This window comes from Austrofundulus limnaeus, unplaced genomic scaffold (assembly GCF_001266775.1).
Source record: "Austrofundulus limnaeus strain Quisiro unplaced genomic scaffold, Austrofundulus_limnaeus-1.0 Scaffold1046, whole genome shotgun sequence".
In the NCBI taxonomy this organism is placed as follows: Eukaryota; Metazoa; Chordata; class Actinopteri; order Cyprinodontiformes; family Rivulidae; genus Austrofundulus; species Austrofundulus limnaeus.
In genome coordinates, this window is record NW_013953448.1 from 19,533 (window position 1) to 44,078 (window position 24,546).

General features: G+C 40.5%; 4 protein-coding genes across 8 annotated transcripts in view; 2 read left to right on the plus strand and 2 right to left on the minus strand.

Annotated features, from left to right (window-relative positions):
- Positions 1 to 215: 215 nt before the first annotated feature.
- Positions 216 to 3,076, plus strand: LOC106533894 (MAPK/MAK/MRK overlapping kinase; the record flags this gene model as incomplete). Of its 2 annotated transcripts, none has more annotated exon segments than XM_014030356.1 (7): positions 216 to 264; positions 354 to 532; positions 682 to 783; positions 877 to 1,053; positions 2,368 to 2,512; positions 2,592 to 2,783; positions 2,915 to 3,076. In XM_014030356.1, coding segments are annotated over 7 exon segments (919 nt in total), but the record flags the coding sequence as incomplete, so codon positions are not given.
- A 1,387-nt stretch (positions 3,077 to 4,463) lies between these two features.
- On the minus strand, positions 4,464 to 12,973 carry wdr20a (WD repeat domain 20a). 2 transcript variants are annotated; one of them, XM_014030354.1, is made up of 4 exons: positions 12,698 to 12,973; positions 8,473 to 8,655; positions 7,001 to 8,341; positions 4,464 to 5,564 (listed from the first exon to the last, which is right to left on the minus strand). In XM_014030354.1, exons 1-4 carry the CDS (start codon positions 12,959 to 12,961, stop codon positions 5,511 to 5,513), a joined length of 1,842 nt encoding a protein of 613 aa, XP_013885808.1. In that variant the 5' UTR covers positions 12,962 to 12,973; the 3' UTR covers positions 4,464 to 5,510. The 2 variants fall into 2 exon arrangements, with proteins under 2 accessions (XP_013885808.1, XP_013885809.1); XM_014030355.1 differs by lacking the exon at positions 7,001 to 8,341.
- On the plus strand, positions 12,806 to 15,772 carry LOC106533896 (uncharacterized). Of its 2 annotated transcripts, XM_074559774.1 has the most exon segments (7): positions 12,806 to 12,893; positions 12,980 to 13,076; positions 13,453 to 13,498; positions 14,084 to 14,139; positions 14,227 to 14,298; positions 14,436 to 14,528; positions 14,601 to 15,772. In XM_074559774.1, coding segments are annotated over 5 exon segments (831 nt in total). In that variant the 5' UTR covers positions 12,806 to 12,893; positions 12,980 to 13,076; positions 13,453 to 13,464; the 3' UTR covers positions 15,177 to 15,772.
- Positions 15,773 to 17,046: 1,274 nt separating this feature from the next.
- dync1h1 (dynein, cytoplasmic 1, heavy chain 1) overlaps positions 17,047 to 24,546 on the minus strand; it is a 29,462-nt gene continuing 21,962 nt past the window's right edge. For both annotated transcript variants that reach the window (XM_014030361.1, XM_014030360.1), the window contains 23 exon segments: positions 17,047 to 17,448; positions 17,536 to 17,660; positions 17,887 to 18,055; positions 18,153 to 18,295; positions 18,389 to 18,542; positions 18,771 to 18,979; positions 19,935 to 20,038; positions 20,131 to 20,348; positions 20,471 to 20,641; positions 20,728 to 20,841; positions 20,946 to 21,069; positions 21,144 to 21,204; positions 21,324 to 21,435; positions 21,662 to 21,822; positions 21,905 to 21,980; positions 22,385 to 22,559; positions 22,659 to 22,753; positions 22,837 to 22,971; positions 23,125 to 23,378; positions 23,470 to 23,620; positions 23,711 to 23,857; positions 23,974 to 24,127; positions 24,230 to 24,357. In XM_014030361.1, coding sequence (XP_013885815.1) covers positions 17,320 to 17,448; positions 17,536 to 17,660; positions 17,887 to 18,055; positions 18,153 to 18,295; positions 18,389 to 18,542; positions 18,771 to 18,979; positions 19,935 to 20,038; positions 20,131 to 20,348; positions 20,471 to 20,641; positions 20,728 to 20,841; positions 20,946 to 21,069; positions 21,144 to 21,204; positions 21,324 to 21,435; positions 21,662 to 21,822; positions 21,905 to 21,980; positions 22,385 to 22,559; positions 22,659 to 22,753; positions 22,837 to 22,971; positions 23,125 to 23,378; positions 23,470 to 23,620; positions 23,711 to 23,857; positions 23,974 to 24,127; positions 24,230 to 24,357 — 3,309 coding nt within the window. In that variant the 3' untranslated portion in view covers positions 17,047 to 17,319.

The following is a 24,546-nucleotide window of genomic DNA, read 5'->3' on the forward strand; positions in this document are numbered from 1 at the left end:
GTATAATGATGTGATTGTGATGCTGTAATTCTGAGTGTTTTATGCGCTGCAGAACAGGAACCTGCTGTAAAACAGCAATTTTGCTGAGTCAGGCTTGATTTTTAATAATCTTTTCCTGTTAAATAAATAAATCAAATCAAAATAAAAGTCTGCAAATACTAATGATATTAAATCAGTTCATCCTTTAGTTATCCTGATTTTTTTTTCTCCCACAGCTGTGGGATCTTTCACAGGGATGTAAAGCCTGAAAACATTCTCATAAAAGTAAGACATCATTAGTTAAACTTGATTTCTGGTCTTTCAAAGTGAGGTCGAATTCTCAGAATTGATCTTTTGTTTTTGATGAATTACAGCAAAACATTTTGAAGCTTGCAGACTTCGGCTCTTGTCGAAGCGTGTACTCCAAGCCTCCGCACACGGAGTACATTTCCACACGCTGGTACCGAGCCCCGGAGTGCCTCCTTACTGATGGATATTACAGTCTGAAGATGGACATCTGGAGTGCTGGTTGTGTCTTCTTCGAGATCATGAGGTGTTTTTTTGTTTGAGTTTAAAATGTTGAGATTTATTCACCTGTATTTGACTGTTCCTGCTCATTCACTCTCATAAACAAATGTGTTGCAAAATCTATGTAAAGCGCTTTGTTGTAGCAGTTTGTCACTGTACTCCTGTGCATTCCAGCTTGAACCCTCTCTTTCCTGGAACCAACGAGTTGGACCAGGTTGCCAAGATCCACAACGTGTTGGGAACACCTGATCAAAGTACACTGCAAAAGTTTAAGCAGTAAGGACTTTTTCTTTTCCTCAGACTCCTCATCTCGTCACACAAGATGCATTTATAAGTTGTGGCGATTTACTGCAGTGTCGTTCTGTCCAGCAGGTCTAGAGCGATGCATTTCAACTTCCCCCCGAAGAAAGGCACCGGCATCTCCAGATTACTGCCCAACTGCCCGGCTCCAGCTCTGTCCCTGCTTTACCAGATGCTTGCATACGATGCAGACGAGCGCATCACTGCAGAGACGGCGCTGAGGCACACGTACTTCAGAGAGATCAGGTGAAGCGCTTAACTGTAACTGACCTGCATGCTATTGTTCAAATCATATAAGGAAACAGTCTGTCATCTTTAAGAGAAATGTGGACGCATTTGACTTTGAGTTGGGCAGAATCATACTGTATGCAATTAATCATTAGGGAAAATCATCAATTAATATTTGCCACTTTGCAATTAGTGTCACATGATAAGGACATTTTTGTGTGTGACTCACTATGAAGCACACGTGAGCCTGTGGCTTAATATTTACTTAAAGGGATCCACGATTAGTTGTAACATTAGACTTTATTTGATACACATTTATTTTAACTGGAAAATAAAGAATGTAAAAATACTGTAGGCTGTTTAGTTTTATAATTTTTTAAAATATATTTTAACACGGACGGAGCCATTTTATTTACACGCAAAGCATTCTGGGTAAATGATGACATCAACTAGGTCCTCGGTGCGAGCGAGCTATATCCACCCTGAAGGTTAATCTTGGACAATATCTGATGATCGACTCTTTTAAATGAAACCAGAGAGCGTTGACAGAGAGGAGAAGGTAGAAATGACTCAGCCTGTAACTGAAAATATGGATGGAGGACAACAGAGCTGCTTCATGGAAGAAGAACCTCAGCTTACCCTGTTAGCCTTTGCGCTAGCGCAGATGCTATATTGCCTTGTATGTATTAGCTTGGTGCTAGCACGACAAACTAACAAGCTAAACTGAGGTCCTCCATCCATATTTTCAGTTACAGGCTGAGTCATTTCTACCTCCTCTCTGTCAACGCTCTCTGGTTTCATTTAAAACAGCTGATCATCAGATATTGTCCAAGATTAACCTTCAGGGTGGATATAGCTCGCTAGCAACCTCACACCGATGACCTATCCACGTCATCATTTACCCAGAATGCTTTGCGTGTAAATAAAATGGCCCCGTCCGTGCAGTATGTTTTTAAACTTTTAGATGAAAAATTATAACAGCCTGCAGTATTTTTACAGTCTTTATTTTACAGTTAAAACATATTTATCAAATAAAGTCTAATCTTACAACTAATCAGGCATCACTTTAAGATACGCTGCCACTGCACATTGGGGAAAAGGTGTGTTTCAATTCACAGCTTGCAATTTTAACCTGCTAAAATGAAGAAGTTTGATTGATTTGTATAACCTTAGAGCAAAGGGTAACTAATTTGAAGTCAAAAACATGCAAGGGTCATTGTCATCTATTAATCGGGATATTAGTCATTATCAGCTAAATGCCAAAATTAATCATGACTTATTTTTTGCTAATATCACCCAGCCTTAATTTGATCTATTTGTTTTTTTACCCAGGATGGCTGAGAAGAAAGACGAGACTCTTCACAGATTTTCAGAGACTTTGGATGGAGTAGAATGTTCCATGAAGCAAACCTCCCGACCAGCCCGACTCTGTAAACAACTGAGGGGAAGACACACGAGGCAGACGCCTTTAAMGAGCGTAAGTCGAAACTCTCACTGCTCGGTCTTGAAGTAAAGCGAAAATGCTCACAAACTTGGGCTGTGCTTTACGTCTCTAGCACAACTCAAAACGTGTAGCAGACCCCCTCAACAGGCGGAACGTCCCTCGTGGTCCGGTGGAGCTGCCAAAGTTCAACATGGCCGTTTTAGGACCTCACAGCACATTTCCTGTTACCGCTCTGCCTCCTCTCATGCACAGAGGAACACTGCCAGCCATCACACCAAAAAAGTGCCACCCACAGTTGGCTAAGGTAACTGAGATTTTTTTATACTAAAAGTAATGCAAACATGTAAAAAAGCATAAAAGAATGGATTCCAAACGTGCTCTGCTAACCAGTTTTCAACAGATTTCCTATTCAGGCTGTTTTTCCTCTCTTCACAGCCCAGAGATGACTCACATGCAGCTTTCAAAACCTTCTATATGCCACCTCTGGATCGCAAACATGGAGGCATCTGAGAGTCAGAAACACTGAAGTTTCATCAAAAAGAAAAAAAAAAAAAAGTACCGTAGGTCCTCTGGATGGGTTCTTCTGTAGTGAAACGTTTCGTCTCTCCAAGAGACTTCTTCAGCCTGAGTTTCAGGTGAAACTCAGCCTTATAAGCACAAAACGTTTCACTAAAGAACCCATCCAGAGGACCTACTTATTTTTTCTATTTGATTTTTTCTACCTGGATTACTGAGATGCATCAGGACACTGAAGTTTCAGATTAAGTCACATRTGAGGAAACTAGACAGACCTGAAAAACAGAAAGGACATTGTTTGGACCGGCATGATGTAAAAATAGTGAAACTTCAACCAACATCCTCGAGGGAAAAAAAACTCATTCAAGACAATAAAACCTGTTCTAAGTGCAAACTGTTTAACCTGAATGTAATAACATTTTATCTATCGTCAAGACATATTTTGTCTTATAGTGTTGAATTTTGTTTGACTCAGTCGTGTTACCCATTTGCAGACAATGAAGTCTTTACAGTACTCAAGCTGAGCAATAAGAGCAACATTTTCAACATGAACATTTTTGACTTCAAGTCATACGACACCTCTGAGAAGTAGTCAAACTGGACTTGTTCAGGTCTCATTTCACACTGAAAGAACTGATAAGAGAGGGAAAAAAGGAAATCCCCTCTATACTGTAGCACATGAGAACCATGTTTTGTGAAAGTGGCTGAATGTGATTGGCCTTGTGTGTAAATCCAGTGTGACAGATGACGTCATGCTGTGCTTCCAGTTTGGAAGGTCCAGTAACTGGATAATAAATCTTCAGAGCTGCATTGGTGAGACACAGGAGGATTTCAAACATGTTTGAACTATTGGAGAGAACAAGTCTGACAAAGATTAGAGACAAATATTCCGTAAAAGGAAATAATAACATAAGGAAAACCCCTCCACCAGGAAGCTTTGTTTCCTGACTAAATATAGACTGAGCATGAAATAAAAACTAACCCTAACCCTGGAGACATCAAGACAGCGTCCAAACTCTGATCTAATTTAACATCTATTAAKTGGATGACTTTGATCAGCTGACTGTGATTCAGTAAGGTAATAAACATGAAAAAGTTCAAGGACAGCACTGAATTCTCACAAGTATTCAGAGTTGTCGCATTCRTTAGTGAGAACGAAAGACCCGGAATGAACAGATTTCATGAAATCAATAGTCTTCCTGTACAAGGGTCAAATGTGAAAACAAATGAGTTTGTCTTTTTGCATAAGTGTGTATTAGGGATGGGATTCAAAGGAACATAATTTACTTGGGGGGGGGGGGGTCAAATCAACATTCTTGTTTATGTCCAGATTAATTTCTATAAATGATGGGAGGGTATTTTGTGAGAGCAGAATTAAAACCATAAACTTGTGTTTTCAACACGGTCACTCATGAAACATTCCAGGTTCATRAACACATGTAGGTGCAGAAAAAAACCAAACAGAAAACAGCGTATTCAAGATTATTTTAATATTATTAATATGTATACTTTAGGCTTTAGAAATATAACTATCAATGACAAAACTTCCATTGGAGTAATGGTAGTTTGCTTAGGCCCCCATCAAATCAATTAATTACAATATACACATTATGATACAGAGCAGATTTAAATCTGAAATAATATTAAAATAAATGCTCAATAGATAAAGGTTTTAATTTTCTCATCTTTTTTTCCATCTACTGTATTAGCCATTTGTGAGTTCTTTTCACARCCAAAAATGTAAAGCCTTTTTTTCTAATAAACTAAATTTAAGTGCAAACCATTTTTTTTTGTTTTATTTTATTTAAAAACACTATGACTGCAGCATCCTGCTTTTATAGATTCAGAATTCAAGACTAAGGATGTTAAAGCCAAGTGCAACAAGGCAATCCTCAACCCTTGTTTCTGTTTCGTTAGAGTAGTTATAAAAACAAAAAAATCAGTGCAAAGTCATCAACAGGGAGATTCTAGACAAGGAAGGACAGAAGTGGAGGGCAAAAGTGGATGAACGCTTTTCTTTTTTTTTTTTTCCCCAAACGCTCACGCAATTGTTCATAAAAAGGAGAGTTCTTTCAAAATTCAGATTGTAGTCAGGATGTATGTGGAATAAGAAACTATTGTTTTTAATCTCAAGACACAACTGTGTGGTCTGCAATTAACAAAGCCAAGCTTTAATTCCAGAGAGAATAACAGTCTGATTAGATCTGAGACAAAAAAAAATTAAATAATAAAAAAAAAACCTAAAATGTGTTAAAACTCCAGAGAATACAACAATAGCGCAACAGTCAAAAATTGCACTACACCTTCCCCTGTTTAGTTTGTCCCCTAAGTCAAGTGAGTGATAAATTAAATAAAAAACAAACAAACAAACAGAAAAGCCATAAACAAAACTGGGAGAGGGAAGGGTAAAAAATATATATAAAGAAAAAGAAAAGCAAAACTTGCAATGCTTGCAGGGTGAAGAGCAGCATCAGACTCTGGGTTGCAGGGTTCTTTAGCAGCAGAAATATTGTGGCTATACTACTGTTCCACTGGGAGAGCTGGCTTGGTTTTGGGATGACAGTAAACCCTAGAAAAAGGAAAACAAGGAGATTTGCATTGGGAGAGTCCACAAAAATCAAGCAACAAACAGCTCAGTAAAAGTGGCCCACAGCTTTCCAAAATCCAAACCTCTTCCATCAAATGGAAAACTTGGACACAGCAACAGAGGAGCTCCTTCTCCTAACGTCTTCCAGAGCTTTTCCTTATTAAAACACTTACTTTGTATATTAGAATTGTCCTAATCATTTGTTTTCTCAACTTCTAGTCATCATAGCGGGCATCGTTGTCACTAAAATTAATCTTCAGTGCATTCTACTGACTATATTCCTGCTATTTAGAATTATATTTCTTTTTCTACGGTTTAAAATGAGCTCCAAAACAAGTCTTCAGTCAGGTCATGTTAGCCTCTCCCTAAACATAAATCAGGAACTTAGGCTTTCTGTTTATTTCACATTGTGACTTTCAAGTGCATTATTTTGTCAAAATAAATGATTCAACCACAGGATGAGGGACAAAGAAGGGTTCACACACATAAAGCTTTCAGCATGCGAGGAGCAGGGACTCTTCAGGCAAATCGTGACATTTGCATAAAAGCTGAGATGAGGGTAGGGTTGGGGTTCGACAGCCTTTATCAAACCAAATTATCTGACTTCATTCTCAAAAGTAAATCGAGTTCAATGGTGTCCAAGTAACTAAAGCTTAGATTTGTGATTTAGTGTAAGAAAATACAGCTGTTAGTGGCAGCAAACAGTTCAATGTTAAAATTAAATGAGCTGCTCCACAACTTTTTCCTCTAATCAGAGACGTAGGAGCTAAATTTTTCTGATTGTTCTCACGCGAGACAACATCTGCTCTTATTTTGATAAGCAATCTATTGTTCACTGAAAAATACCTTTTGCTACAAAGTATTCTTTCACAAACGATAAAGACTGGAAGAGCGCTTAGTTAGCATTAATACATTAAACATAAGCAGCGAATTGAACCGCAGTAAACGTGGATATAAACAAAAAGCTGCCATTGACACTTGTTCTTAAACAGTTATTAAAAAAAGATGAAAAAGGTCAAACACTTTCCCATCCAAGAACTGAATCCAGAACTCAAACTACCAAACAAACCCATCCTAAAATATACCAGTGTACGTGGATTATGTGTTAGCTGTGCATTAATTAATAGTAATCACTATAGTTAAATCTAACTGGTTTCCCTTCACCTKACAACTCTTTACATAAACTCCGTCAAAAAAGTATAACCAGAAACTCCATTTTTTTATAGTAGAGAAAATAATTTAATCGCTATATTTACTGTTAAATGTTCATCCGCTTTTAAAGTTCATGTTACTTGCCTGCCTGCAAAATAACAATTTGTCTATAAAAAGCTAAAAATGCTTTTGAAAAAAGTCACAAGTTTATAGTCATAATTGTATCACTTCAACCTTCGCCACATTTCCTGTTAAAAAGAACTTACCACTTTGCCTGGCCTCGCCCATGTGCAAATAAATCCCTCCTGACAAGCAGTCACTAAACAGTCCTCTAAAAATATGAGTACAGTCAGTCTCTCGTGTGCTATTTTTTTACAGATGAGGGGCTCGAGGAGGGGCACGTCCTCCATGCGCGGGCAGAGCAAAGTGCCCAGTGTCTTAGCGGGGTCCGTTTTGGTTTTCGTCAGCAGGTTGAGCTTGTCGCTGCTCTTGCTGCTGATGTGACCCATGCTGTGGTTGCGTTTGTGGTCCTTTTCGTGGTGGCGCTCCTTCCGGTCGTGGAGTGAGAGAGTGGCAAATTTGCTCACGCCGGTAGCGATGGCACTGTCCATGATTCCGCCGCCGATTCCACCGCCCCCGCTGCTGGCCTTGTTGGTACTGTTCGCTGTCGTGGTGCCGGCTGAATGGGGCAGGCTGTTGGAGCGTGGTAACGTAGCAGAGACGGAGTTAATGCCAGGAGTATTGGCACCACTGTTGTTTCCATTAGTAGTGTTACTAGAGGTGTTAGTGATAATTGTAGCGCCTGCAGGAGGGCTAGTAGCATTCATCACGTTAGTATGTGTCCGTGTCCTTGAAAGAGGAAGATGGGGGAAGAGGATATCCTCAGTGAGGTCCCAAAGGCACAGCTGAGTGTCCTGGCCCACTGAGCCAAACCGGTARGTCACGCTAACGGGCCGACTATCCGTAGAGTTGCGCTTGGAAAGTCGAGACTGGGTACTGTTGGCCCGATCTCTTCCAAAGTGAATCATCTGATCCTGGAAGTCCTCGTCACTGCCGCTGAACTCCATTGGGTCGCTTTCCTCTACGCTGGTGGTGTAATGGTCAAACGCCACCACGCTCACCCACGACTTGTGGCCGTGACCTCGAGCTATGACTCTGCAGTCCAAGAACGACCACACAGTCACTAAATCGTCCTCGCCACCGGCGACTATGTACTTTCCGTCAGGGCTCCAGCACACACACAACAAGCCGCCAAAATAGCTCTTCATGGTGCCGTGAAGCTCCACGGCATCAAAGTTAAAGACCCTTAGAAAGCCATCTTGGCTTACACAAGCAAGGAATTTCCCATCCGGAGAGAAAGCAAACTCATTCAGAGCTCCTTCCCCAACTGTCCATTTCAGGAGAGGATTCCMCGTGGATTTGCTCTTGCAAGTGTGTACGGAGTAGTTCTCCCCCTGTTTGAGCAGCTGGTAATGGGGTGCCGTGGTGCCACAGGTGTGCTCCACATTGTAGAGGTACATATTCCCACTGGCATGAGAGACCAGGAACAAGCTTTCAGATCCCGGCACCCATTTCACACAGGTTACTCTGGACTTGTCTATCAATCTCTGGCAGGACAGAAAGAAGGTTGAGGTTTGAGAGACGGACYAGGAAGGACAGAAGCAAAAACATTTCAGTTAATGTACAACACGTTATAAAAAAGAAAACATTTTAATCTGTGTGCCCTTCAGGGACCTACCTCCTCATTGAAGAGTTTACTTGTCTCCTTCTTGATGGGGTCGATGAGCTGTACCTGTCCCGCCGAGAAACCAACCAGCAGGGATACACTCTCCGCTGTCGCTGTGAGATGGTTGAAGTCATGACACGTCGGCTGCGTCCCCTTGTAAATGCGCTTATCTATGGGCTTGCTTAAGTCAGCAGCCTGGAGTGACAGGATGAAAAGCACACAAAATGATCACAAACTTTATAAATACCTAAAATAACTTTTTACACGTTGTTGCAACAGATAGAACAGTTTATGGTGTTAATTGCACATCAAATAAAAATGAAACACTCAGACGTTTTAGATTTTCCTGACACCCAACCAGTGATGATCAGCAAACCTTTTGAAAGTCAAGTTTTTTAGGCCAAAACTCTTCATAAAAAACACACATAGCAAAGTAAAAGCAAATACTCAAAAAACTGGCACTCAGAATATCTGTAGATGTAAAAAAGCTCAAGTGCGGTGAACAAGTCATAGGACAGACTGTAGATAAAAAATAGCCCCATTTGTTAATGATTTACAGTCAACACCACTCACAGAATGGAAAACTCATTTCAGAGTAAAATGATGAGTCAGTGGATTCTCTGATACTGTTACGTTTGTCATTGTCCTATTCTCACCAGTCAAGACATATCTTTTGAGATCATATTTATTTTTTGCAAATTTATTGGAATTAGGGCTGGACATTAAAATAGTATCATAATAGACACATGATCAATATCGATAGAAAATACATCCCATAAAATGTTGATTATTTCACTGAACAGAATGCATTCTGGGCTATGTAGGCAGAGGGAAGGCTTTAGTAGCTCAATCTCTCATGGCCCAGCTAAGCAAGGGTGGTGGCATCCATCCACTCACTCACTCACTCACTCACTCACTCTTTGGTAAGCTAGCTACATGCTGTTAAGTCACATGAGCAGTAGCAGCTTCATGTTTTCTCATCGTGCCTCAGAACTGCTTGAAACTAAAAGAACAACAACATGGAGTAAAAGGAAAAAATGAGTGCAACACCTTGAGGGGAAATTTTGGATAAACGAGGAATGGTCACATCACCAGTTTGGCAGGATTAATCAGTCTTTTTTCTCCTGGGGCCTCATGTACAAAGACATGCGTGGATTTCTTACTGAAACGTGGTGTACGGTCAAATCCAGAAAAGTGCGTACGCGCAAAAAAATCTAGATGTATCAAACTGTGTGTATGCCTGAATCCACACACATTTCTTTTGTACATCCCAAACAACATGGAACTGAGCGCATGAGACCTCCCCTGACGCCTTCATTTACATATGTTAAACAGACGCAAATTACTTCCTGCATGTGTGAAGGACACGTTTGTTTGATCCCTGCACGATCAGAAATGATTTCTAGAGTCAGGAAAATAATGAATTAAATATAATGTGAGTGAGAAAAAAGATCCTAAGTAAGAATAGGAGTAAAATATGTTTTTCCACGCAAATAACGANGTGTGTGTGTGTGTGTGTGTGTGTGTGTGTGTGTGTGTGTGTGTGTGTGTGTGTGTGTGAGTGTGTGAAGCTACTGTGGTGTGCAACCGCATCCATTCTGAGCCTGGAAATATTAACTTTGCGCACGAGTTTATTACCATAATTACTGTAAACACAGAGGAACTTAAACGTTTGGTAGAACATAGATCTTAGTTTATTTCATAGCCGATATGAAGAAACGAGTCTCTGCGTCTCAGTGGAGAGTTTTCATGACATGATGTTGGAGTCTCCACAAACGCTGCACACGCCGCAGCCTTTGTGCGCAGTCTGTTTGTCAAGCTTTTGCTCTCCTACTTACAGCATTTTCACAAGTTGTAAAGTGTACTTCCACGTGTCATTTTGGAGAACTCTACAACGTAAACACCAAGTATGAAACACCTCCACTGCCGGCGAGGGTGCATACGCTCCAGAGCCGCGACTCAGCCTTTAGAATCATATGGATGAGACGATTCCACTGGGCATGATTCAGCTTTGGGCGGACTGGACTGACAAGGTCCCGATGGGTCTGCCAACTTCCTCCGGAAAGCTGTGGAACCCCAGTTTGATCGCTGCTGCTGCACGTATGGCTCATGGCTCCTCGCTGTGTCACACTCCCAGAGCGCAGCAGTGCCAAACTAAAAAATGATTTTTCCTCAAAACGGCTGATGAGCCACTCTTCATCGGAAATTTCTATCTGTTTATAAATAAATGCTCTGCGTGTTACACTATTTATTATATCCTCCAGTAAGGCTGAATCAGTTACTGGTAAATGTATTTTTGGCACAACTTTGCGGGTCCTTTATCTAACTGCGTCCATGTGGATGTAATGATTGTTAATCATGTGTGTCTGGTGTGAACAATAATCATTTTCACATCATGAACAGTTTCTCAGAATCACCTCTAAGTGTCGCCAATGGAACCAAAGCCACAGAAACGTGCGTACGCCAGCCCTGGAGTTGGCGTGGGGCTGCCAACATTTCCACGTTCATTTCAGTTTTGATACATCGAGAGTTTTGCGAGGAAAATGGCGTACGCAAGGTTTTTGTGTGTATGCACCGTTGATACATGAGGCCCCTGGTCCTTATTACAAATACGTAAAATAAAACAATAATCAATAATTATCGACAGATATGAAAATGCTTCTTATATTGTGATACATTTTTCAGCCAAGACATAATTGGGAGTAAAACTGAAGTCAAACCCCAAAAACACCTTTAACAGAATAGAAAAAAAAAGTTTGGCCAATTTATCTGACAAGGCATCTGACTTGAATATAATAAAATGTCACTATAAAAACCAAACTTTTTTTGTAAACTTAAATTGCAGACCGACAACGAGGTCATTGTGAAGCTATGTGCTTTCGTTACATGCACTTCAACATGAATTATACCAATTTTGTCTGTTATTCCTACCTAACACTCACTGATGTGTTTGTCAAAAATCATTCGAAGTGAATCTGCTCTGTTTTAAAATCAACAAAAACATCATCTGTGATGTCAACTCGTGTCAGCAAATCTCTCCTGATATGATGCAGCACACCGAGGAAACCGTCATAAACCAAATCTTCTCAACTAATAAAAAAATAAACTTAAAATTTTAAATATAAAATTAATTTTTAATAAAAATGCTTGTATCATGACTTGTAAGCACAACTACCATGTTTTTTTTTTTATCTGAACACAAGTTATCATGTGATGTTCACTCACGTCCTCAATTTCAGCTCGAGTAAAACACAATGCATTTTTCTGTGCTCTGCCTCACCCTGGGCTTGTGGAGAAGTAAATGACTCATTAATGACTGAAAGGCTATGCAGGATAGAAAAGTGCAGAGGGCAGCAACAGAGCTCTCAAACACATATGCACAGTAATTACAAATACTAAACATAGTGAGTCAGCCTAACTTCATCAGATGCATTGCACCCCACAATCCTGCTGCTGTTAGAGTGAAATGATTCTGCTGTAATCAATCAGTCATCTTGCTATTACATTAAAAAGGTATGACAGGTGCTACAAAATACTCTTATACTTTATAGACATAATGAATATTGTCTTATCAAAAAATTAAAGAGACAAACTTTGACAGCTAGACCTTGTCATGTGTTAAATATTTAATGTTTACCAGTCTGTGTGACAAATGGTAAACACCATACTGTCATGTCATATAAAAAATACATTACCAGTGGCTACTGATATTGTTATAACAAGATTTGGGGTTACATGGATGGCAATAATAAGGTTATTATCCCAACAGCTGCTAATAAATGTAATCTGCATCTCTGTTATTTCTCCTGTCAGAAGTCGACAGGTGCTAACGGAGTGCAACTAGCAGCTCAGCTTCAAACTGTATCCGGAACAAACATTTTAAAACCCTCTCAAGTTAAATCCCAACCAAATGAGCAACTTCCCTCCATTTATATTCTTGAAACCTGGAAAAATTCGGCCACCGAGTAGAACTAGAACGAAGCAGCGGTCTAGAGACTGAGTTTAGCTTCTGGCCTCGTAGTTGCTGTTAACCAGTTGCGCTGGCTTGCTAATAACTAGCCTAGCATCAAGCTAACTAGCTAGCTGTCGGCTAATTTCAAAGTCAAGCACCTGTCAGAGTTGTTAAACAGCACGAAGACAAACTCAAACTTGAGCAACAGCTGAGGCAGCAATATTGCACTTTAACTAGCAACACCCCGGTTTCCCCGTTGACAGGTTAGCCGAGTTAGCACGCTACCTTTCTAACGCCTTTGTAGATGTAGAAGTAGAGCTCYCGGCCCACATTGAAACAGATCCTGTCGCCGTTACCCGACTGGTCGTTGACGTTCACGAAGGAGACCTTAACCGGGTTGGAGCCCTGCGAGTTGAAAGGCACCCTGTTGGGGCGGCTGTATTCGGAGTGAGTGAGGAGTTTGTAGACGCCTTCCCGAGTGGTGAACTGAGTTTTAATTTCGTTCATCTCCTTCCCTCCTCCTTCCGCCGCCATCTTTGAAATTAACATTCATCCCTTTCCCCGCAGGCCGGATCTTACGCACGGGTGGGAGCGGGCCGAGCGACGCAGTTAGCGGCCATTCCGACTCTCCAAGTCCCCCCTTCGGTTCACCGTGGAACTGAAGGTAAGCTGGGTGAAACTACGTTTGAACCACTTTTATAATAGTCCACATTCAATTTAAATGAAGAGATGTACTACAAAAAAAATGTCATTCAAGCATTTGAGGTCTAATCTGTTTAACCAAACTTTCAAATCCCTATCTATTGTAATTGGCATACATTAGAAAACTAATAACATTATATCTCCTTTTTTTATTTTTACAAAATAATTTTAATAATACACGGCTACAAAACAGACAGAATTTAAGTTACTTAAATATATTTAGACATATTTAATTCTTTAAAAGCACCTGTCTCGTTGTTTTCTTTCAAAAATCAAAAACACCTGGTGCTCTGCTGATTGCCTTTTCTGAACATTTCACCATATAATTTATTTTAAAGTGTCCTGGTGTGATGGCATGCAGAAGACAGCAAAGTTCACTTCAAGGTGTGTATTATGGCGATATTTGCGTTTAGAGTTAAAATTATAAAGTGACATTTTGAAAATATTGGATGAAAGTTTAAAAGGCCAGATTAAAAGTAGTAAAACTAGATTTTACTCAGATTAATAGTAGATTTTGACATATTAAAGACAAGTTTGTTTGTTTTTTCCATTAAGTCTTTTAAGCACACCATAAAAATCAACATGTATTGAAAGTTGTAAAGAAATCAAAGTGCATGAACTTTTCTGAACAATGTTGAGAAACTGGAATACAAGCATGTGCATTCCTCAGTTTTATTGATGTTATCTCGTTTTTTAACTTAACTTTCTTTTATTTAAAATACTTTTAATTAGGCTTGCTGACATTTGACTTTTGTTATATAAAGATTTGAAACTTTATAATGTGCAAACAAGGGATTATAAATATATAATTGTTGTTGAAGTATTAAATTGTTTAAAGAACATGCTACAAAGCCAGAATAGTCAAGAAAAAAATGCTTTAACAAAGTTTTCACAATATAGATAAAAACAAATGCACTGCCTTTTGATTTTCCCTCTTTAAATACATTGCATGTTTTCTTTTGCATTCAGATCTCAGTGATAGATATGTACCCAACACCATGAACCAGCTTACTTTCAAGTACATGGTAAGATAATTAAGCACCTATTTGTGTGTGTGTATATATATATAGTTTTCCTAAAGGCTGTGACACAATGATATTTACTTTTGGTAGATGTGCAAGATGGATTCCAGCACAGATTCAGACTCAGAAATCAGTCCAAGATGGTCTGACACCAGCACTCTGGTACGGCCTTAAAGTAGTTTTGATATTGAACTTACTCTTATAAATAAATTCCTCATAGTTTATACATTTTTTTAGAATGAAATGTTGCCAAATTGTTAAAAAAAGGAAAGAAGTGCTCATATTACTCTTTTGTTCAGGGGTGTGTGAGCAGTGCACCAGAGAGCGGCACTTCACGCAGAACAGCATCATTAACATACAAGTCTGCAGGAAGACATGCTTCTCATTCTTTGGTAAGCGTTCATTTCTGCTGCGGAAACGTCTTCCTGCTCTTCGGCTTCATGAATGTGTGCTCACGGTTGTAGCTTTTTGACCCGTACGACGGGAGCTCGGAGGATTCTGACCGGTCAAACACTGACGCCGGCGTCAGCAGCAGGCAAACGAGGCAGCAGGGGAAGGGGGTTGGATGTCGCCTCTTGGGCCGAAGGAGGCGAGCGGTCCTGCATCACCCTGCTGCTCTGGCCGTCAGTAAGATGATGAAAACCGGGACGAGGGAGCCTCTCGTAGATGAGCACTCTGCAATCAAATARGACAACGATGTCCAGATGAAATGTGGGAGTGATTCAGAGCTGTGGGACTGTGACTTTAAAAACACTGCAGAGGAGAGGATAACTCATCGGACGACACGCATCCAAACCATGCATATGGAGCTGCAGCTCGATGACTCAGGCTCCTCCACACCTCACACTCCCAAACGTCAAATCTCAGTGGAAGAAAGTTCAACTCAGCTGGTGAACAGCTGCTTTGAGAGATCCCTCGGCTCCAGTAACCTCAGGTCTCTGTTCAAGAGAAGGGTGGAGCTCCAGGGAGAAGTGGAGGAGCAGGGGCCAAGAAAGAGGCACTGTGTCGTTAACATGAAGGACGACGAAAGAAAAGACTGAACAAAGTCAAAACCTTTTGAAAAGTCAGATCAGGTGCTTTAAAAACTGAAACTGTACTTCATTATTTAAAAATGCTTTAGTTTACTCATGTATAGTAAAACTGTTCWGCTTTTCATGAAAAAACATAAAAGATTTAGTGATTTTCTGTTCAATTATTAATGGAAACATTTGAGCACCTCCTGATTTTAACAATTCACCTGAATTTAACTTCAGCTTCTTTATAAAAACAGTTGTTTTTAAGTTGAACTAATTATTTTTTATACGCAGTTGCAWATTAATTAAGCCATACAGACATTTATGACATCAATACAAAAAGTATCACGTTTAAAAATGCACTACATAAACCAAGAGTATTTTCTTTTATGTTTAATCTTTGCAGGAGATTCTGTGATCAAGAATATAACTTGGCTTCAGTTATTGGGCTTTTCTTCCTCTATTATTTCCGTTTAAAGGAGCAGTATGTAGGATTTTTGCAGACTGAAACTCAAACTCCATTTGTGGAACTTAAAAAAAGTGATCAAAAATTGGAAGCCAGAATAATTGTGCAGAAAACCATGTGAATTCTCTATTAAATAAAAACACATCTTTATTCTTCAGTTCTAAAAACTCCATCTCATTGTTCATAGTCACAGTCTCCCAGCACCACTTTGTAAGTCARGAAACATCAAGTGAGGGTCCCCAGAGGATTTCCAGACATCAATTTAAATGCAAAAAAGAAAAAAAATTGCTAATGGATTGTTTTCTTCATGATTGCATTTTTTGTCAAATAATAATCATAAATTAATAATTAGTATCAGTTATTAAGCTTATTTATATTGTTATTCCCTTGTTTAACAGAGTTATTAGTAAAGTTTGCATACGTAAACAAGTAATATTTGGGGTCACGAACGTCTGCAACTGTTATTTTGTGGGCCGGAAGGAAAAAAAATTGAAAACCACTGCACTAGAAAACTTTTTTTCTGCGTGCACATAATGTAATTCTAACAAAATGATCAAACATATTACTTTTATTAGCAATTTAGACATAAAAAATGTTTCATAAGTTGTCTGGTCTTGAATCAGAACCAAAACAATGGTCCTCTCTACATCTGCTTACGCTAAAMACTCCCCAAAAACTAAAAATTTGTGTGTTTCACAAACCTCACACACCCTGGTCACACCCCTGGGTGTGGTACTTTTTAGTCAGACCTTAGAACGTCAACAGTTCTTGTTTATACTGCAGAGGGACGCACTGAGTAAAATCATAGATTCTCTTCCTGTTTAAATAATTGATCACAAAGTATAAAATCATATCCAAAATTCAGTTACTGACACAAAATTTTCTTATCAAATTTTATCTGATGCTGCAGAAGAAAAAAAACGTTCAACCTGTTTGACATTCTTCCTAAATTACCGACCACAAAAAATGAACTACCATCTTTTGATTTATAAAGAATAAGTTCTTACATTTGACATCAGATACTCATTTGTGATCCCTTCCTCCCACACACATCAAAAATACACCCAGTAAATGGCTAACATGACAAATAGAAAGCACCAAGTTTTATAAATCTGCATTTATCGTAACCTTTTGCAGAAATCCTTTGCTGAAGATCAGGGAACTGGAATGTAGTCAAACTGATGTCAGTCATATGCATTTCTTTAATAAAACTAATTCTATGAGTAAACACTGAACAATGTTAAACCTCAAGAAATTTAAAAAAGTCATCACATTTCTCATCTTAATTAAAACCACACTGATAAAACAAAATGCTTTGACTAAGTTTAAAATTGATCTCCTTGGCTGGTGATTAAATGACACCTTAAAGCAGAGTCATCTCAAAAGAAGTTTCTCATGACAATAAAATCACAAAGAAAACACAAAAAACAGTTTACTTCCAGTGGGTTTTATTCAGTCTAAAACAATCCTTTCATTAAAATGCTTTAATTTCAACCTTCCTTTACCTGCGTGCTGTTTTTCCTCTCATTTCACCTTCTGGCAACATTCTCTTTACCTTCAGAAACACTTTCCAAAAACTAATGATTCACATGTTACTGCGCCACAAAGATTTAATATTGGAATGCAAGAAGCTACAACTACATATATTGGCTAATGAAGGGAAGTGATTAGGTTTCGTTAAATCTTTAGGAATGCCTTGTTTATTTATTCGGTACACAGCACAGCAACTCCACGCTCGTAGAAGCTGTGAGGATCCTCCTTGGTGGCGATGTCAAAGTCAACAGTGAAGATGAGGTCAGACCTGGTGAAGTTCAGGTACACAGGGAGTGTCACCTGTAGAGGGGAGAAAAACAGGAKGGATTAAATTCTTTTATTCAGTTTACAAAATGGATTTTATTTTTAAAACGTTTTAAGCRGCACCATGTGTCTCTTCTCTGCGTTATTCTGCTTCACCCAGCGGAGCTGAGTCAGAGGCAGCTCCGTGGAGATGGAGGTGGACAGAGACAACTTGTTGTTGGCACAAGTAGCTCCCTGCAGTTTCAGACCTGAAAGACGGTATGTTTTAAATGAGAACTTCCTAAATGCCACAATTACAGTCCTCCATTTACTGTCCAATGTGACTTAATGATTAGTAAATTAGTGAAGCAGGTATGAGTGAACGAGGACAATGACAAAACAGTTTTATTTTTATTTTATCATGTAATAAAAAACAAAGTGGCATTTCCACAGTATTTTTCATGAGTGCAGCAGATGGAATGTGTTTGTTCAGACCTTTGATGCCAAAGCTGCAGGCGTCCAGCGCAGCACCCTGGGCTGTGGTGACATTGACCTCCAGACACAGCTCTTCCAGCGACCAGCTGTTGGCCTGCGCCACATACTGGCGAGTAGCAGTGATGTAAGCCTCCGGCACAAACAGGCTGCCCAGGCACACGTGGATGTTCTACGAAAGGCAGACAGAGGAAAACATTTTTGAAAGATTAGACGAAAAATATAAATACAGAAAATGCATTTCATTTGATTTTGCAAACTATCAGTACCTTCAGCTCCTTTGCTCCGCCGCTAGCAGCTGCCTGTGAGATCTGCTGCAGCTGTTTGATTCGCTCACTGAAGTCTGCCACCCACTGGATCACAGTCATGGAGGTTGGGACGGTGTATCGGCACCAGCTGCGAGGCAGAATTCCTGAGGAGAAAAAGTAAAAAAAATAAAGTAAAACACCACATCTAAGTTTAAAGAAATAGGRCACAATATGAAACATTAAATTCATTTAAAAACCTTTAACAAGGTCACTGATGAGTGTGCGCAGGTAGTTTGTCTGCTTCTTCTTGCCCTCACACACGTGCACCACATCGGACAGATTCTGACGGACCTCCTGGAGCATCTTGCCGCCCATCTTCACCTCACGCTCAAAGAAGCGGAACAGTGGGTCCTGGTGTTTAGACAAAGGCAACATTAAAGCAGAGGCCGAGGACGTTTCGTTAAAGGGAAGCTCACAACACTTTTATAAGCGTACAAACCGTACGCTGGGGGTAGCGAGTCATGGACTGGTGTACGCTTTGTAATATGAAAAAAATAAATCTTAGAGGTGCCTCATGACGTATACTTGCAAACTATCATCGCTGTTTTTGTTTCTTTTGTCGTCGTTTTCTGCTTTTACCTTGATGTTCTCTACAGTGCGTTTGAGTGGATTGACTGTTTGCGGCACGAGCTGCAGCCAGTTGGAGGCTGTGGTGTGGAGGGTCCTCATCCAGGCGGGCTGAGCATCAGACGTGGACGAAGCGCGCTCCTTCTTCTCGGTCTCGTAGGCAAGGTCATCCTCATCCTCCAACATCTGCATTTTCAACATCTTACCCATCATGTCAGTGCCTGCGCAGCCCAGCAGAGGGAGCGAGTGAGCGGGGATGGGAGGGAGGAAGAGGAGGGGTGGGAGAAAAGGCCATGGTGGGAGGTGAGGGGGAGAAGAAATTAATTGTGGAACAGAAATAATGAACCGCTTACCTCGATGATGTGATTTTAAAAAAAAGGGAGGAGGGTACACAGATAAATAAACAAATAAAGGGGAATTGTATCAGCCAAACATTAAAACGTCAACAAACAAAAAAATAATAAAATCAAACCATACACACAAAAAGCTTCAGGCAATATTTAAATTAAATGCAAACACATTCGCCAAAAATATGAGACATTTTCTCAGCTGACTGGATCTGTAAAAAAGATGAAAGCAAAGGATTCAAAAGGCAAAAATAATAAATAAATAAAAGACAGAGCTCAGCATAAAGGGGGAGCATAGAGTGCAGCCCGGGGATGGGTGCTTCAGTTGGTGGGACTATGGGAATTTGAAAATCAATCTGACAAAACAGAAAAGGGGTCATGAAGGGGAAGCTGATGGAGGTGGGTTTCTGTTCAACAACTTAATCTGAGGGTGAGAGCGAGTTTTCTTTTAAACATGATGACTGCGAAATACAGCTGCTGGAGGGTGAGGAGCCACACCCCCAATCCTTCCAGTAGAGCATCGTAAAATACGTCTCCGGTGACCACAGCTAGATATATAACTCAGGAGTAGATATAAAATCAGAGAGAACTAACAGCTAGTAGAGAAGAAACAAGATGAAAAAAATATCAGTTTTTTTGCTACTGCACACAGGAGATCTCATCTTCAGTGGGGGTCATAGCCTGCTATAGAGTTTAAGACACTAGGAAAGAAAGATTTAGTCAGGGATTCATTCTGTAAAAACAAGTGTAAAAACAGTTGTTGAGAAAGTTTCAGTTTTGAAATGGTAAAAACAAAAACTTTAGCTGATGAACAGCAGCTCAGACGTACCCTGAGTGGTGAGCAAAACCTTCTCTGCATTGCTTGGTAGCCCCAACCAAGATGGAGTCTGAGTGTCAGGAAGCAACTCTACCCAGTGCATGAACTCCTCACGTCTGAAACAGAACATTTTTATCAGTTTTGAGCCACTAAGGTTTAACGCTGATGAATTCAGAAGAGCTGGAATCACAAATCAAACATCGCTGACCGAATGCCGTCGGGCATCTTGATGTCCTTCTGTCCGTCAACCTTCAGAGCCAGTTTGAACTCGCTGTCGAAGCTTCCTTTAGTGAAYATCCGCTCCAGGAAGGTGATGAGCAGCCGCTGGTCAAACTCGTTGTCAATGCGGCCACCGTAGATGGACTGGGCCATGAGGGTCTTCAGAGCCGCCCAGGGGATCTTATCTGGAGCGATGTTCTGGCGACCCTGTGAGTTGGTAGAAGGTAACGCTTAAATTCACAAATCTGGTTCAYCCGTTGATGTTTCAATTATTGTTTTTTTTTTCTAAAATAAGAAGTATTTATATTAATTCCAAAGCTATTTTTAACCTTAGCAGTGTCATCCAGCCAGGTGTCGATGGTGTCACAAGCAGAGCGGAGGTCAGACTCTCCGAACTCGTACTTCTTGGACCAGCCGAGTGGCGCGTAACGCAACCGCTCTTGGATGACAGCGTGGAACCAGGCCAGGAGGAAGTAGAGACGTGCACGCTCATTAGGAGCCTGCAGGGGTGTGAAAATAAATGATTAGAAATAGTGCAGAAAACGGTGAAGGTTAATTCTTATTTTGAAGCGCCTGTTCTGGTCACCTTGCACATGCGAGCCACAGGAATGCTGCTGAAGGTCCTGAGCATGTTAGCTTTAACACCAGGAGGAGGCTCAAACACAAAGATACGACCTGCACGCAGCAGATTCACWGGCACCTAGCAAAAAGAACAAAATAATTAAACATAAAACAAAGACATAATTGTTTGATCTATAAAAAGATATTTTCAGCTGTTGGAAATGTCTTTATAAGAAGTAGCACCTTGGGGTTGATCTCCATCGTGAGGAAAAGCCTGAAGCTGGCATGAGGCTGCATAGAGTGAAGTTTCTTCTCCAGCTGCATCAGCCAGCCAGGCGCCAGGTGGACGTTCTCCAGCATCACCCACCTACAAAATAAAACACCTCAGAATAAAAGCAAAACTAAAGAAAACACACTCTAATAAACACAAACATTAGTCACCTGCCAGACTTAACAGCAGTGTTGATGTCTCTATCAGCCTTGTTGAAACCTTCAGCTGAACCTGTGAATGACGGACACGTGCAAAGATGTAAAATATCCCTGTTGAGCTTCAGATCAAACACGCACACAAAAACATTTATTCAACCATTTGAACAACAGGAAAACAGGTTTGTGTCTTACCAATAGAAACAGAGGTGATCTGTTTGTTCTGCTCAGCAGCCAGATCTCTGACGAGCCCGCTGGCATCATAACCTGGTACAGAACACATCAACACCGGAGTGCTGGGCTTCACCTGTGGACACGAGAGCAGACATGTTTGTGACATTTCACAAAACAACAGAGGCAAAACAGCCTTACAGAAAACAATTATGCAAGAGGAGTTTTTAATAAAAGGCAGAGCAGCAGTGGAGTTCTCTCCGTTAAGGCCTTGTTGTGTGGATTTACATGATTTAAGACATTCCTCCTGTTTATTTTCCAGCAGATAACGAAAAGGAAAATATTCATATTTATAACAATACCTCACTGTCCACAATGTTAGCCAGGTCAAGAGGCTGCTCGATGATGTTCATGAAGGATTCACCCAGAACTTTTGAGACAAAGATGTGGGACATGGCCAGCAGGCGGTCGGGGCGGAAGGTCTGGATCAGCAGCAGCTGGTGCACTGCCTGACCGATGGAGGCTGAACAGAGAAAGAGAAGTGTCATGTACAGAGATAATCCACCTACTGTACCTGTTGTGCATAATTAACAACAAGAGCTCACTTGACTGCTTCTCCTCCGACCACAGGTAAGGAACAGCCAGCTCTGGAGTGTTGCTCTCAATCCACATGAAGAATTGCTGAGATAACAAAGGAATACATATTACTTATAAAATATAGACAACTGTTTGAGTCGTGTTTTGAGAGAATTTATTTAATCAAAAAAAATCCAACTTACAAAACTCTTCCTTTAAAAACACATGAGCCAAGACACAAGAGTTTGATTTATGTTGTCTGACTATTACATAAGATTTCCAGTTGTGCACTCAGATACATGAGCCTCATTAATGAACATTAACGGATTTTAAAAGTTTGAGGTCGATTTTGGAAAATTATTTTGTCTGCAAACTATTTTTTAAATCATAAACTTGTTTCACATCCAAAGGAGTAGATCATTTTGTAATAGCAGATTAGCAGTAGCTTATATATATTTTTTTGATTTCTTGATTTTTTGTACAGTATTTTTTTTGACAACCCTTCTCACCTCATCAGCCTCAACTTTGGGCACCAAGTCCTTGAAAGCTGGCAGGCGGTTGAGTCGGACCATAGCCTCACACTGGTCAGTGGTTAGACCTTTCACCTTGGGCAGAGCAGTACCCGTCAGCACAATCTCCTTACCACGCAGGAAGTGCTGGAACTCTGCATCATATGGTGGCTCACTGGAGAAATGMGATTAATTATAACTTGTACGATTTACGGCACGAGCAGCTCTGTTTTAAGTAAAAAAAAAGGAGTTGATGTAATTTAGACATCCTTACCTCGTCATGCCCTTCAAGCTGATTTTAGCCAACAACATGGCGAAGGTGATGTGGTCCTGGTGCAGCATACCTCTAGCAACTCTATTGAACACCACCTAATTCCACACAAAACAGACTTAAAGGTCCTCCGCAGGCTTCAACTGAAAATGGTTGCAATTTTAATAATTTTGCTTCAAACCTGGAAGAGGTCCTTGGTGATGAGCGCGAGTCTTTGTGAGTGATCGCTGATGCTCTTCAGGTTGGCGTTCTCATACAGCACCGTGTGGTACGTGTCCAGGAAGAAGTGAAGAGAGTACTGGTACAGGAAGTGCATCTGAAAGGAGATTTAAATGAGCATTTAGAMGATTTGTAGAGCTGAAAACATAAAAAAATATGATTTAATGTATTCATTCTCGTGGATTTGTTTTGGAAGTTTAATTTTTAAAGCAAATAACCAACTGAAATGAGCCACCACATATAATCAGACCTGGTTGAGAGCCTCCATGGTGAAGTAGATGCTGCTGCAGGCAGAAGACAGAGACAGATATTGTTGGGACACTGCCTCCACCTCGGCCATCACGATATCCGTTTCCTCCACCTTCCTGGTCACCTCAGCTGCCTCCTTCTTTAAGTTCTCCAGCGTGGTGATGATCGTGTCGTCGTCGAGGATGCGACCCTTGACCTCGTTGAGGGCCTGCAGCAGAGACTTTTCAAGCTGGCGAAGGCGGAGCTGAAACTCACCTGAAAGTGCCAAAAGGAAGGTTATTTAATTATCATAACTTCCCCAAAAAGCCTTCATAACTAAACAGAGTGTTGTTCGTTTCCATCTTGCCTTGCAGTTTTAGGAGGTCGGAGCGTTTCTCGTCCACATCAGGTCTCTCAGCCTTTAAGACCTCGTTGAGACACTGGCTCTGAAGACTGCTGCGTGTCACCGTGAAGTTGACAAACGTAACACGAGAGCACAAGTCTGGCGGGAACTCGACCTGCATAAATGAGACGTTGAGTTATAAAATCCCACCTTTACATCCAACCAGTTTAACACTCAGACAATGACTCTGACAGAGCCTCCTTACGGTTGGGTCTCGTGTGGAGAGGAAGATCACAAACGACGGCGACAGATCGATGTCCTGGTCTCCGAGTGTGATGAGAACACGTCCTCCTGTTCGGCGCACTTCCCGGTTTAGCACTGGGTTTAGGATGGGGTCGTAGCTTTCCACATCCTTACAGAAAAATAAAGAAAAAAGAAAATAATTTGTGACAAGAAATAAACACATGATAAATATGACAGAAATTTAATGTGACGATGTTAACAAAAGGCTGCAGTGTGATGTTTTACCTGGACCAGCAATGGGTTTCCAAAACGCAATGCACTCTCCAGGTTCTTCCTGAAGGCGTCATCCAAGAAGCTGGTTCTGGTGATTTTACGGTCTTTGTACTCATTCATTATGAACTCTGTGGCTTGGCCTGATGGATCGATTATCAGTGGGTATCTAAAACAGCAAAGATGGAGCAAGATTTTACACGGACTTCTTAAACCCTTTAATGAAACTGAATTTTATTTCAGGCTGCCTGATGGAAACACGGGCACTAACCGGTTAAAGCGTTTAAGCATGATGGCGTTTTCAGTACAAAGGTCATCGGCTGGGAGGGAGTTGGCCTGCCAGCGAAGTCTTTCGTCTGCGTTGGACAGGTACTCGGTTCTTGCTATGTCTGTACGGAACTGAAAGAGAAATTTCAATCCACACGAGTTGAGGAATAGATCGTATTGATTCATATTTTAAAGAATTGTCACACAGAGCCTATATACTGATATTACTGAAAAACAACTGAAACTAGAAAACCATAAAAGCTAAAAGTTTGATTACTCTCAAACACATTTATTGAATTTAAAGACTATGTGGAGCGGAGC